Below are 13,703 nucleotides of genomic sequence, written 5' to 3'. Positions count from 1 at the left end.
ACTCCCTGGATTTTGGTGTATGACCAGCTCTTACCATGGTGGCCTGTTGACACTCTGATCACTCACAGGATCTGGGGATATCTCCTTTGGTTTATTAAACAGCAAAGCTGACAAGCCCCTGGCAGGGCTCAACACAGAACCCCAGTAACTTTGGCCTCCTCCATACCTTTCAGCTTCTTTAAGTTTATGTTGCAGGTCATTAACCAGTATAGCACATTTTACATTAATTCAGCTGACATCGATAAAGTCTGAGACCCAAGGTGGTCAATATTAGTTATTTTAATAAAAAATTACCCAGCAGCCAGTTATTAACTATGATAAGAAAGCCTCGGAGTTTGTTTGTTGTTAGATTCAGTTACTAAAGGCATAATGTTTTCAAAAAGAGCAGAAGCAAAGACTAATTTGTAAATGATACTAGGAAAATATATATTTATTCTTCTCTGAGTAGTTTGTATTCATTGCTACTACTGATTATTGATTATTGATCATTGATTGATTATTACATAAAGATTTGCAAATGTATGTCTTCCTAATGTCTTTTTAAATGGCTACTCAAATCATGTAGTCAGTAATGTCTTCTATTATTGTTGTCTTACCGTCTGTTTCTCAGAATTGTCTCAGTCCTTATATCTACTGTCCTGTGAAGAAATACCTAGTTAAATCTCATTCCCTTTACTTAACATCCTATTTATGTTACATTTATCTTGATGGGTAGCTGTAGATTGTTCACTCACACTACTAAACAATATTTAATTTTTTATAGATCCCAAATACTGCAATGGGTATTGTTCGCTTTTTACTTTACTAGGTAGCTGCAGTAAGTACCATAGTAAACAGAGGGATAACGCCAAAAGCTTTTGTGTTCAGAAACTATGGTCATTTTCCTGGAATCAACTCGCACTACTTGGGAGGCTGTCAGTATAAAATGTGGCAGGCCATTAGAGCCTCATCTGCTGCTCCAGGCTACTTTGCAGAGTATGCATTGGGAAATGATCTTCACCAGGTAAGTTGACTGTGACCTACCTTTTGAAAGTTTGTGATTAAAGAATCAGCAATCATTAAATGTCACAGAGGGATCAACCGAGACTTTCTTCTTGTTTACATGTGGCAAAAGATGTCCCATAGAAAATGTTTTTATTTGTAGTTTTTCTTAAATTAACAAGCCCTCTGCAAAGATTATTTTTGTATTTTATATAATGTGATTCATATCTAACTATGATTTTATTGATGGAAAACATAGTAAGTAGGATTGGCTATCCAAATGCAATAAAAATTAAAACACAGCCCTTGAAAACAGAATGCAATCCCTTTGACACTTGGGGTAGACATATTTTGAAGGAGATGATATATGAAAATAATCACAGTAAACACTCATTAAGTTAGCTCTGTACTGGACACTTACACAGTCCTTTGTATGCATTGTCTCATTTAATCATCACTGCTTACAAATTGGATAGAGTTATTCCCACTTTTACAAATGAGGTATTGGAGTCTTGAGAAAGGTTAAATAACTAGAATAGGATCATGGCTGCTAAGTGACAGGCTTGGGATGCTACCTATAATTATACTGCTTCTAAGTTTATGACTAAATGATATATAAAGTTGAATATTATTTCTGGCAGTTTATTCCTTTTTTTGTTATGTACACTTACTTATTTACCATAAAGTTTTTGTCGGTCAAGTTTTTCCCATTATGAAATGTTAACTCATAACTTTACAGTAAATGATAAAAAAGTCATTGAAGCTTTTGACCTGATACTTTCAGAGTGTACATTTTTATACATGCTTAATTTTTATAATGCTATCCCACTTAAAATCAGTCTCATTCAGTATAGCTATTAACCTTAACTGTCCTCTCTAGTCAGTGAGGTATTTGTGCTCTGTTTGGTATTTAAATATATGTTGAGAAGAAAACTATTTTGGCAAGGATTTTCAGATGTCATTCAAAAGCTCATACATAGATCTATATGAACTACATATCAATTATATACTTTACATGTGTCAGTATTGTAATAGCTAAAACACTTCTATTACTTTTATTTTCTCCTATATTTTTTCTTGTATGTTAGACTTATTTTTACATATTATGGGCAGCTATCCCATTTTTTCTATATTTCTAGAAGTAATATCATAATCTTTTTAGTCATGAGATTAACCTAGGTTTCCTTTTGTCTTTGGAGTTAGTTCAGACCATTTCTTACTTTGTCAGATCAGTCATTGTTCAGTTATGTAAGGCACTTCCCCTTCTCGCCTTTCTCTTCTTTCTTCCACCTACTCAAGACAGAAAGTGCTAGCTGTAGAGTTTTTCTGACCTAGATCTCAAGACTTACTGGTCAAATTAAAATTTTTATTTTAAAATGTACCTTGCTGTTTCTAACAAAAATTTCTGCATATTCTTACTCTTACTACCAGGATGTAAATGGAGAAATAATTTAGACAGTGTATTCAAAATAGTTAAAGATTTGTAACATATTTTTGAGGTGGTTGTTGTGCTACAGAATTGCAGTTATGCCAAGTATTAATGAAAGTCTCAAATGATAAGTTACTGTATTTTAAGACCATATGCTCCCAGACTTCAAAAGAAGCTAGTAACTTCATTTGTTTTCTATTCTTTCTCTAAGTAGAAATAGTTTAATTCAGTATGTAATAACAAACCGAAGTAATTCTGTGGTTTTTTTTTCCATTTAATTTAGACTAGTGATAATTTTTTTTTCATGCTTAGCCATTTTTGTATTGATGACCATAATCTCTGAGTTTAGGTTTGAGCTACAGATTAAAATAATTTACTATATAAAGTTTATGTAAACGAATATACTTTTATGTAAATCAGGGACTTCGGGAAGATTTGTACGTCTAATTAATACTCACATGAAATCTAGATTCTAAGCAAACCTTATTTTTAAGAATATTTTTCTTACTGCATGTTCTCTTACAAACATGAAGAAGAAATAGGATATTTTTCTACTCACAAGACACTGTGAAAGATTGATTAGGATATTCTAACATGTGCATGATCTTGATTGCTTAAACAAAAAAATATTCGAGTGAAATTTCTTTCCAGCCCTTCAGAAATTGTTAAGAAGTTTAAAACTAAAATAAAGTTAAAAACTATAATAAGTACTTACTTATTATAATCCTCTTAAGCTCTTTGAATAATTATATTGAGTTATTTTGAGACTTATTTTTAAAATCTCTTTTTAACTGTCATGTCTGACATATGTTTTAACGTGAGTTACTTCACATTCTTTTGGAACCATGTAGAGCATAAATTTAGACTAATACTCTGAGCAGATATTGAAAGCAGTGCCATAATTGAGAGGTGTGAGAAGGTAGACGTGTAGATCTCATTTGCTTTTGCCTATAAAGAGAAGAACGTTATTACAGTATTTACCAGGTTTATTACATGTCCTAGAAAATTGTAAAGTGAGAAGAATTCTTTTTGAGTAGCTTTCCAGGTATTATTTCTTCCCCCCTGCCCAAGAAGCATCATGTTTATCTTGAAATAGTATGTTTTACACAAAATTAATCCTCCTTTCTCTTTTTAATAGTTTCATTGATATATAATTGATATACCAAAAACTGGGCATATTTGATGAGTTTGGACATATGCGTGTCCCTTCTCTCTGATATTTTTTCATCTCCACCTCCAAAAGTAAATCATTCATTCTCTGCCTTTGGAGAAAGGGCCTGATAAATTAATTTGCACTAAAGGTTTTATTATGACAGATTCTCATCTATTATTTTTCCTAGGCCTTATTTACATTTTGAAAGGTTATATCCAGAAATCAGAAAACATTAACTTAAGAGGAATTATAATTCATATAAACGTTCCAGGTAAATAGTGTTTTCAGTAGAAAGAACCTGACTAGCACCTGGAAAATGATGCCTTTGCCAGGCCACAACTATTAATTTTTAGTATAGCTGGTCAAAAGTGTAGTGACTGCTTGCTCAGTACCAGGCAGTGTTAACTGGGAGGAATATAAAGGTTTTAATAAGTGCCAGCTTATTTTTTGTGTTTCCTGGGTCCTATCCTCAAATAGCTAAAACTAGAAGAATATATAGAGTTATATAGTAAGATGATAAATTCAATAATATGGAGGCTCCTTAAGGAGTAAAAAATAAAACTACTCTTTGACCCAGCAGTTGCACTACTAGGTATTTATCTAAAGGATACAAACAATGATCCAAAGGGGCACATTCATCCCAATATTTGTACCATCAGTGTCCACAATAGCCAAAATACAGAAAGAGCCCAGAAGTCCATCAAGAGGTGAATGGATAAAGAAAATGTAGTGTGTTTATGTGCCCACACACACACATACACACACACACACAGACACACGATGGAATACTACTCAGCCATCAAAAAGAATGACTTCTTTCTTTTTAAAGATTTTATTTCTTTATTTGAGAGAGAGAAAGAGATCACAACTGGGCAGAGAGGCAGGCAGAGAAGGGAAGCAGACTCCCCACTGAGCAGAGAGCCTGATGTGGGCCTGGATCCCAGGACCCTGGGATCATGACGTGAGCTGAGAGTAGAGGCCTAACCCACTGAGCCACCCAGGCACCCCAGAAAGAATGACATCTTGCCATTTGCAACAACATGGATAGAATTAGAGGGTATTATGCTAAGTCAAACAAATCGGAGAAAGACAAAGACCATATGATTTCACTCGATATGGAATTTAAGAAACAAAACAGATGAACATAGGGGGAGGGAAGGAAAAATAAGATAAAGACAAAACATAAGAGATTCCTAACTATAGAGAACAAACTGAGGGTTGATTAAGGGGAGATGGGCAGGGAATGGGCTAACTGGGTGATGGGTGTTAAGGAGGGCATTGGTGATCGGTGCTGAGTTGTATTCATCAGTTGTATGAACTGATGAGTCACTTAATTGTGCCCCTGAACTTAATACTATACAATATGTGAACTAACTTGAATTTAAATAAAATCTTGAAAAAATAAATTCAGTAATGAAAATATGCATAGGGTTAAGAAGTAGTACAGAAGATGTGGCTTACTCTGTCAGGATTGGCTTTGCAAAGACATTTCACACCAGTTGAGATCTAAAGAATGAACAGTTTGGTAGGATGGAAACAGGATTAGGATGATAAAAACATTTTGGAAATAAAGGCTATGGTTGTAAAACATTTTGAATGTAATTAATGCCACTGAACTGTGACCTTAAAAATGCTTTAAAGGACCGATTTTATGTTTTGTATATTTTACCATTATAAAAAAAAAAGAATTTTTTAAGAAGTCATAACTTCTTAAAAAAGTTGATGAGAGGATTAGGAGAAGTTCATGCTGTGCAAGAGGTATTTTCTCTGGTAGGTACTCTATGATTTGAAATGATTAAATAAACATTAAAAGCAACCAAAAGTATCCAAATTTTAGGCTATTAAGTACATGTGTAATATACTGCTATTAAAACAGAATTCTGTGTATAACTCTGAGAGGTAAATAGCAAATTATTCAATCAGTTCACTTTTTAAGTCTGTTTTACTACAGAGTCTAGCAGTGGGCCTGGCAAAACCGAATACACACTAAGTAGATAGGAATATGAATGCCTGTATGAAGGGAACACCATGGCTGTACCATTACACTGATGACTTACTGATAGGAGAGGCCTGGACAGGAGTGGACTAAGTGGAAGGGAGCTCCGGGGACAGTGTGCCTCTCCACACACCAGAGTGAGCACCAGAAATCTTAACTTCCATACTTGATGGAAAACAATCAGGTTTAAGGAACAGCAATTTACTGCCATGTCTATTAAAACCATTGGAATCCTGACAGCCTTTTAACTTGGGAGTGATTTTACTATTCTCAATTCTTGGTAAACTTCTTTTGCCCTTATTTTTTCTTCCCTGTTTGACTTTGCTGATACTTCTTGATAGGCTTTTCTATAAAATAATGTAGCAGTGTTCCATCTAAAATAGCAGGATGTCTGAATGTTATTATATAGAGTACAGGTATGGAATTTAAGATACAAGGAGTTTTGGGTGTGTGGCTGGCTCAGTTAGGGGAACATGGGATTCTGGGTTTGAGCCCTGCATTGGATGCAGAGATTACTTAAAAGTAAAATGTTAAAAAAGATTTTTTTAAGATGAAAGCTTTAAAAGTGGCAACTCTCTTGCTGAATTAGAAATTAAATGATACCTCTATTATGTGATGGGTATCATTCTAATGTCCTGTTAATTGAAAACAAAAGATAAAGTTGGAAGGATTAAATTAAAATTAAATTAGAAGCCTTTAGAAAATAATTATTACTACCTACATTCAAGGAATCCTAGTAGGATTTTACATAGTTAAATAGTATAAATAGCCCATGTAAGACTTTAAACAGATACCTAAAGATAACAGAATTTAAAAATAGTTCCTTTCAACTGGTGAATGATAAACTGATACATCCAAGTAATTAAATATTACTCAGCAATAAAAAGTAGTGAATTACTGGGCTGTCCAATGACCTGGATGGATCTCAGAAGCATTATTCTAGGGGAAAGAAACCAAATTCAGAATACATACTGTATGATTCCATGTATCTTGATAACAAGAGCTAATGTGTGACCTTGGGGAGTAGATAGAAGAATGGTTTTTGAGGATGACTTGTCGGTGGCAAGGAAGCTCAGAGATTTGAATGGCATTATTGAATGGAACAGAAAGACAGTGGAATTTTGAATGACATGGGTTTAGCCTCTATTGGTTTTCTGAGGAGAGTGGGCCTGGTACCTCTGAAAACACTAAAAAACAGCCCATGCTCCACTGTGATCATTTCCAGCAGATATAGTCTCAGTCCATCTGCTTCAAGCTCAGCGCACAAGGATAGCAGTCTCTAAAGCCGTAGTCACTGCCTGCTCTTCGGCCAGCCATTGAGTAGATGGCCATTTAAGTTTTTAATGGATGAACTTCCTTTGGGTTATATCTGCATTATAATGAATGCGATACTTTGAAATTGTGTTGTTGATAAAGTTGCAGTTAAATTTGTTGAATTATCTGGTTATATTTGACTTGTGAATGAAGAGCTAGTTTTAATTGTTTGGTAGAACTACAGTTGTTCTGTTAGATTTTATATAGAATCTGTAGTAACCACTAAGCAAGGATAATATCTTTTAAAAATAACTTTGTTCATTTTAGTAGTTTTGAGAAGAATATCCAAAGCAATCAAAGAAGTTAAAATAATTTCCATAATAGGAAAAGAGATCTTAATGAGGTCAGTGATCTTTCACAGTACACTTTTTTTTTTCACAGTACACTTTTTTTAAGCTATAGTATATAAAAGAAATTCACTTTAAAGGAACTTCTTGTCTTCAAATCATTTTTTCAATTTACTACATCGTTAAGCTCTCCTTACGAGTACATTTCATCCTGTTTAAAATACAATTTTTGCTTTCATATTTACAAAATAGAATTTTACTTTAAGAGTTCTGCACTATATTTTCTTGACTTATATTTTGCAGGATGGAGGTTTGCTTCTGAATAACCCTTCGGCATTAGCAATGCATGAGTGTAAGTGTCTTTGGCCCGACGTCCCGTTGGAGTGCATAGTGTCCCTGGGCACTGGACGTTATGAGAGTGATGTGAGGAACTCTGTGACATACACGAGCTTGAAGACCAAACTGTCTAATGTTATCAACAGTGCCACAGATACAGAAGGTCAGTCCGTCTATTTGCCACCTTAAAGCACTTTAACTTCCAGAGTTCAGTGTTTGGTAGCTTATGCTGATGCTACCTACCAAAGAATATGTTAGGTCTGTCTAGGGGGCTCAGGAAGCAGAGGGGAGCAAATCTTTTGTTTTCATGTCTCCTCACTCATTTCTTCTAAGGGACCCCAGAACAAAGACTTCACTTCCTTCTATGTGCTAGTACTCCCGTGCCTAGGTGTACAGTTGGAGAAGTTTCTACAGCTGGTTAGCACGAAGGTTAAGTTGGAGACTTACAATATACATCAGATCTTGTCTTTGCCCTGCTCAGAGCCTCTAGGCTTCCCATCACATGCAGAACAAAATCCAAAAACCTCATTCACTGAAATTTAGTAGGCCCCTAGCCTTTTTTTTTTTTTTTTAAGATTTTATTTATTTATTTGACAGAGAGAGATCACAAGTAGGCAGAGAGGCAGGCATAGAGAGAGAGAGGAGGAAGCAGGCTCCCTGCCGAGCAGAGAGCCCGATGCGGGACTCAATCCCAGGACCCTGAGATCATGACCTGAGCCGAAGGCAGCGGCTTAACCCACTGAGCCACCCAGGCGCCCCGGCCCCTAGCCTTTGAATACATCTCCTCCCCCATTCCTCATATGTGTCCCCGCTACCAGGTGGCCCTCAGTCTGTTCAGAAGTCTCTTGCCTTGGGCGCTCTGCAGTTGCTGTGCCCACTCCATGTGAGGTATTCTTCCCTCAGATTCATACTTGATTCACTCTGCTTTTTCATTCAGGCCTCTGCTCAGATGTCACTTTCTCAGGAAGACCTTTCCTGATTCCTTTCTGTCCCCCTCACTACGTCATTCTACCCTCTTACCCTGCTTCTTCCTCTTTTTTTTTTTTTTTCTTTTTGACTTAGAGCATTTCTCTCATCACGTGGCTGTGTATCACACATTTGCTTGTTTCATTTCTTATTATCTCTCTATCCCACAAGAATGTAAGGTGGGAAGCTGTCCAGGCTGTGTTGACTGTGATGCCTGCACATAGTACGCAGTCATTGAGTATTTATCCAATTTCTAGTTTTGGTCTTGAAGTCTAGAACTCCTTATTTTGTTACTTTATTTTTAAGTCTTATGTGAAATCTGTTACTCAGTTCTTAAAAAGAATTGTTACCACTTACCAACCCCTTGCTTCTGAATCTCATTCTTTTCATATCCTTGTGTTACTAGCCTAGTCTTTAGTCCGCATGATAGTCTTAAACTCCCCACTGAGGACTTTTAATCTAGTAAGTGACAACCCAAAAGAAGCTTGTATACTGGATTTTTCACTATCTGAAAAACAAAATACTCTCTTTTTTCTTTCTTATTTTTCCATCACATTTTTATTTTATTTTTATTTTACTAGATCACAACACAAATACATTTGATTTAAGCCTAGAATACTAAACTTCTGAATGTCTGCAGTGAAGTAAATGCCTGTGGCATCATAAAACAGTTTTCTTAAAGATGATGTGACATTGATTCCTTGATACATGTGGCATATTTTTATGTACATGCAAGTGAATAGTTAAAATTGAGTAGTGCTTCATCTGTGATTCAAAAAGAGGAAAAGAGGGCCACCTGGGTGGTTCAGTCAGTTAATCATTCGACTTCTGATTTCAGCTCAGGTCATGATCTCAGGGTCGTGATATCGAGCCCACCAAACATGGAGCCTGCTTTAAGATTCTCTCTCCGTCTGCCTCTTCCCCAATTGTGCATGCTAGCTCGTTCTCTCAAAAAAAAAATTGTAAAAGAAAATTTCTTACTGTTTTTCATTAAACTGTGGAATTAACACCATTGTTACCAGGAAGCATATTTCTAGGGGCAGCTGGGTGGCTCCCAATCAATTCTGGAGCCCTAGGATCGAGCCCTGCATCGGGCTCCCTGCTCAGCCAGGGAGTCTGCTGCTCCTTCTGCCCCTCACCCTGCTCATGCTCTCTCTCTCTCTCAAGTAAATAAATAAAATCTCAAAAGTTTTTTTGAAAAGCATATTTCTAGATCTGTACAGTATTCTTTTTTTTTTTTTTTTAAAGATTTTATTTATTTATTTGACAGGTAGAGATCACAAGTAGGCAGAGAGGCAGGCAGAGAGAGAGGAAGAAGCAGGCTCCCTGCTGAGCAGAGAGCCCGATGCGGGGCTCGATCCCAGGACCCTGGGATCATGACCTGAGCTGAAGGCAGAGGCCTTAACCCACTGAGCCACCCAGGCGCCCCTCTGTACAGTATTCTTATTTTAAACAATCTGCTGAGAAAAAGAAAGCTTTAATCAGCCAGTATCAAAATGCTTGTTTGTCTATCTGCTGCACATCATCTGATGGGCTAATTTAAAATTTTTCAAGAAACAAGTAATGCTGTTTCCATAACTTAACACCCTTCTTAATGAAGAACTTGAGTGAAATACATGCAATTGCTGATACTTGATGGTTGTTGACCCATAAAAACTGTAATTTCATTTAGCTCAATCTGATGCATTATTGGTTGCTAAATAAATGGTGAAGAGTTTGCAGATGATTAAGATTATGAATTAAGAGGAGGAATAAGAAAATGAAACTAGGTTATTGTAAACAGACTAGGGGCACCTGAGTGACTCAGTAGGTTAAGCATCTGCCTTCAGCTCAGGTCATGATCCCGGGGTCCTAGGATCAAGCCCTGGGTTGGGCTCCCTGCTGCTCCCCTTGCTTGTGCTTTCCCCCTCTTTTTCTCTGTCAAGTGTACAAAAATTTTCAAAACGAAACACCAAAGTAGACTTGATATAGGTCTTAAAGGATAATAGGGTTTAGAGATTTTAAAAGAAGGTTAAGACTGCCACTTCTGACCATGATAAAATAATAGGAGCATAACAAATAGCATGGAGGACATGGGGAGTTAGAGAGGAGAAGGGAGTTGAGGGAAATTGGAAGGGGAGGTGAACCATGAGAGACTATGGGCTCTGAAAAACAATCTGAGGGTTTTGAAGGGGCGGGGGTTGGGAGGTTGGGGTACCAGGTGGTGGGTATTACAGAGGGCACGGATTGCATGGAGCACAGGGTGTGGTGCAAAAATAATGAATACTGTTATCCTGAAAATAAATAAAAAATAAATTAAAAAAATAATAGAAGCCATATATCTCTCCCACCTGAAACCATTAGCAAACAACAGAACAGTGGCTTTCAGCCATTTGATGAGGTGCCATGGGTTCGTGATCTTTGCGAGAAGGAAAATAAATGAAGTAATCCCTGCAGTTGCCCTGCTTGCTACCTGAAAAAAAGGTTTCTAGGTGGTAGCAAAGAAGGGGTGGACTCAAAAAAGCGGGGATAGGATACAGAGTTGGAGTTCATGGAGGCCCAGGAAACTGGAATTTGTGGGCAAAATACTACAGAGGAGGCAGCTTCACAGAGAGAGTGCTCCAAAGATATGCAGGGGAGTCCCCTGGAGTACTGATATGTACATGCATGTGAGGAAGCTCCCCAACGCAGGGCCAAGAACCACCAGGAAGAATTAGGCACAACTCCTCTTGGAGCTCACCCAGGAGCCAAAGTAGCTCAGGTTTTTATCAAGTAGGTTACAAGGACCTGGCAATACACGAGATGTGCAGAGGAGTTTTCAAAAAGAGTATTGTCTCAGTGGTAGCATCAGATTAGTTCCAGAGTGAGGGCTGCTTAGGATCCACTCTCACACTGCTTAAAAGCAGCCCTCAAATAGATGGAATTGAATCCAGTTAACAGCATCCATTGTTAGAATAAAGTCAAGATTAAAAGGGATACAACAATCAGCACAGAAAAATAACAAAAATTCACAATGTTTGGTGTCCAGTACAAAATTACCAGGCATACAAAGAAGCAAGAAAAGACATCCTTCACCAGGAGAAAACCCAGTCAGTGGGAACAGACCTAGCTATGAAACAGATGATAGGCAATTAGCAAAGACATTACAGTAACTATTAAAAACATACTTTGCATGTTTACTGGGCTGGAGGAAGACTGGAATATGATAAGGAGAGAAATTAATGATACAAAAGAGGCCCAAATCAAACTTCTAGAGGTGAAAAATACACTGTTTGAAATGAAAAATTCAGCTGGTAAGATTAACAGCAGTTCTGCATAAAAACTTGCAGAAAATAGAAGAAGGGCAAATACATCCCAGGTCATTCTATCAGACCAATATTACCCTGACACCAGAACCAGAGGAGAAAAAAAAATTATAAAATGCATAAAAATACCAATTCCCTATTAGTCTCCCCATGCTGAAATCCTTAAAATATATTAATAAATTGAATTCAGCAATCTAAAAGGAGAACAGAGTATAACCAAGTAGGATTCATCCCAAGAATACAGGATTGGTTTAACATACTAAAAATTAATGAAATTTACGTGTTAATTTAAGACAAAAAATGAAAATTTTGTGACATAATAGACGAAGAAAAGACATCTGACAGATGAAAACTCATAGTAAAGCAAGGCACTGAAAGGAAATAAAAGGAAGCTAGATTAGAAAGGAAGTAAATATTTATAGATAACACCATTGTCTATGTTGACAATCTGTTAAAAGGCTCCTAGAACTAACAAGTGAGTTCAGCAAAGTTGGAGAATATAGAGTCAGAAAACTCAATTGTATTTCTGAATACTAGCAGCTGGAAATAAAATTAAATATATACAGAGATAAATATCATTTACAATAGCACAAGAATGTCAAACACTTGAAGGAATTACTTGTTTTAAATTATATGCAAGATCCGAACAGTTAAAAACTGCAAAACATTCCTGGAAGAAATTAAAGAAGTTCTGAATAAATCAGTAGATACACCATGCTCATGAATTGGAAATCTAGTGGTGTTTTAGAGGCATATGGCGAGTTGACCTGTAGACACCATGCAGTTGCTGTAAAAATCCAGATAGCCTTTTTTTGGGGTAGAGATTTAACAAGATGACTGTAAAGTTTATATGGATATGCAAAGGACCTGTAAGAACCAAAACAATTTTGAAAAAGAACAAAATTGGAGGATTTACACTTTCTAATCTCGAGACGATAAAACTGCAGTAAGCGAAGGACTGTGGTATTTGCATAAAGATAGACATATAGATCAGTGCTGCATAATAGTACAGAAATTGATCCATACATGTAAGCTCAAAAGATTTTTGACAAGGTAACTGAGTGGGAAGGGATAATCTTTCCAACCAATAGTACAGGGACAATGAGGTAACCATATTCAGAAAGTGAGCCTTGACTCTTCACACCATATACAAAAATTAATCTGAAATGGATCATAGACTTAAATAAAAGAGTTGAAACTGTTAAACTTCCAGAAGAGTACCCTGAGAAAATCTTAATGACTTGGGTTAGGTAAAGATTTTTTAGATAGAATACAAAAAGCATGAACCAAAAAAGAAAAAAATAGATAAATTAGACTTTACCAGGGTACAGATTTTGCTCTTCAGAAGACAGTCTTAGTCCATCAACAGATGAATGGATAAAGAAGATGTGGTATATATACACAATGGAATACTATGCATCCATCAAAAGAAATGAAATTTGCCATTTGCGATGGCATAGATGGAACTAGAGGACATCATGCTTAGCGAAATAAGTCAGTCGGAGAAAGACAACTATCATGATCTCCCTGATATGAGGAAGTGGAGATGCAACCTAGGGGGGTTAGGGGGTAGGAGAAGAATAAATGAAAGAAGGTGGGATTGGGAGGGAGACAAACCATAAAAGACTCAATCTCAAAAAACAGACTGAGGGTTGCTGGGGGGAGGGTGGGGGGATATGGACATTGGGAAGGTATGTGCTATGGTGAGTGCTATGAAATGTGTAAACCTGGCGATTCACAGACTGTACCCCTGGGGATAAAAATACATTATATGTTTATTTAAAAAAATAAATAAATTTAATTAAATAAAAAAAAAGACATTGAAATGAAAAGCTATAGGCCAAAATAAAATACTAGCAAAACGTATCTGATCTATTACCAGAACCAAATATATAAGCAGATTCAAACCATATAGAGAATGCCCACAATATTTATATAAGAAATACATAAATTCAGG

The 13,703-nt window shown here is 36.5% G+C and overlaps 1 protein-coding gene across 2 annotated transcripts in view; it reads left to right on the top strand.

The window, feature by feature from the left end:
* The window catches only part of PNPLA8 (patatin like phospholipase domain containing 8), a 40,798-nt gene that overhangs the window by 23,938 nt on the left and 3,157 nt on the right, over positions 1–13,703 (top strand). For both annotated transcript variants that reach the window (XM_032304642.1, XM_032304643.1), the window contains exons 8-9: positions 809–1,003; positions 7,464–7,659. In XM_032304642.1, coding sequence (XP_032160533.1) covers positions 809–1,003; positions 7,464–7,659 — 391 coding nt within the window. The remainder of the gene's footprint in view (positions 1–808; positions 1,004–7,463; positions 7,660–13,703) is intronic.

This window comes from Mustela erminea, chromosome 11 (genome assembly GCF_009829155.1).
Source record: "Mustela erminea isolate mMusErm1 chromosome 11, mMusErm1.Pri, whole genome shotgun sequence".
NCBI lineage: Eukaryota > Metazoa > Chordata > Mammalia > Carnivora > Mustelidae > Mustela > Mustela erminea.
The sequence above is the reverse complement of the archived record's forward strand: the minus strand, read 5'-3'. Positions and strand labels throughout refer to the sequence as shown.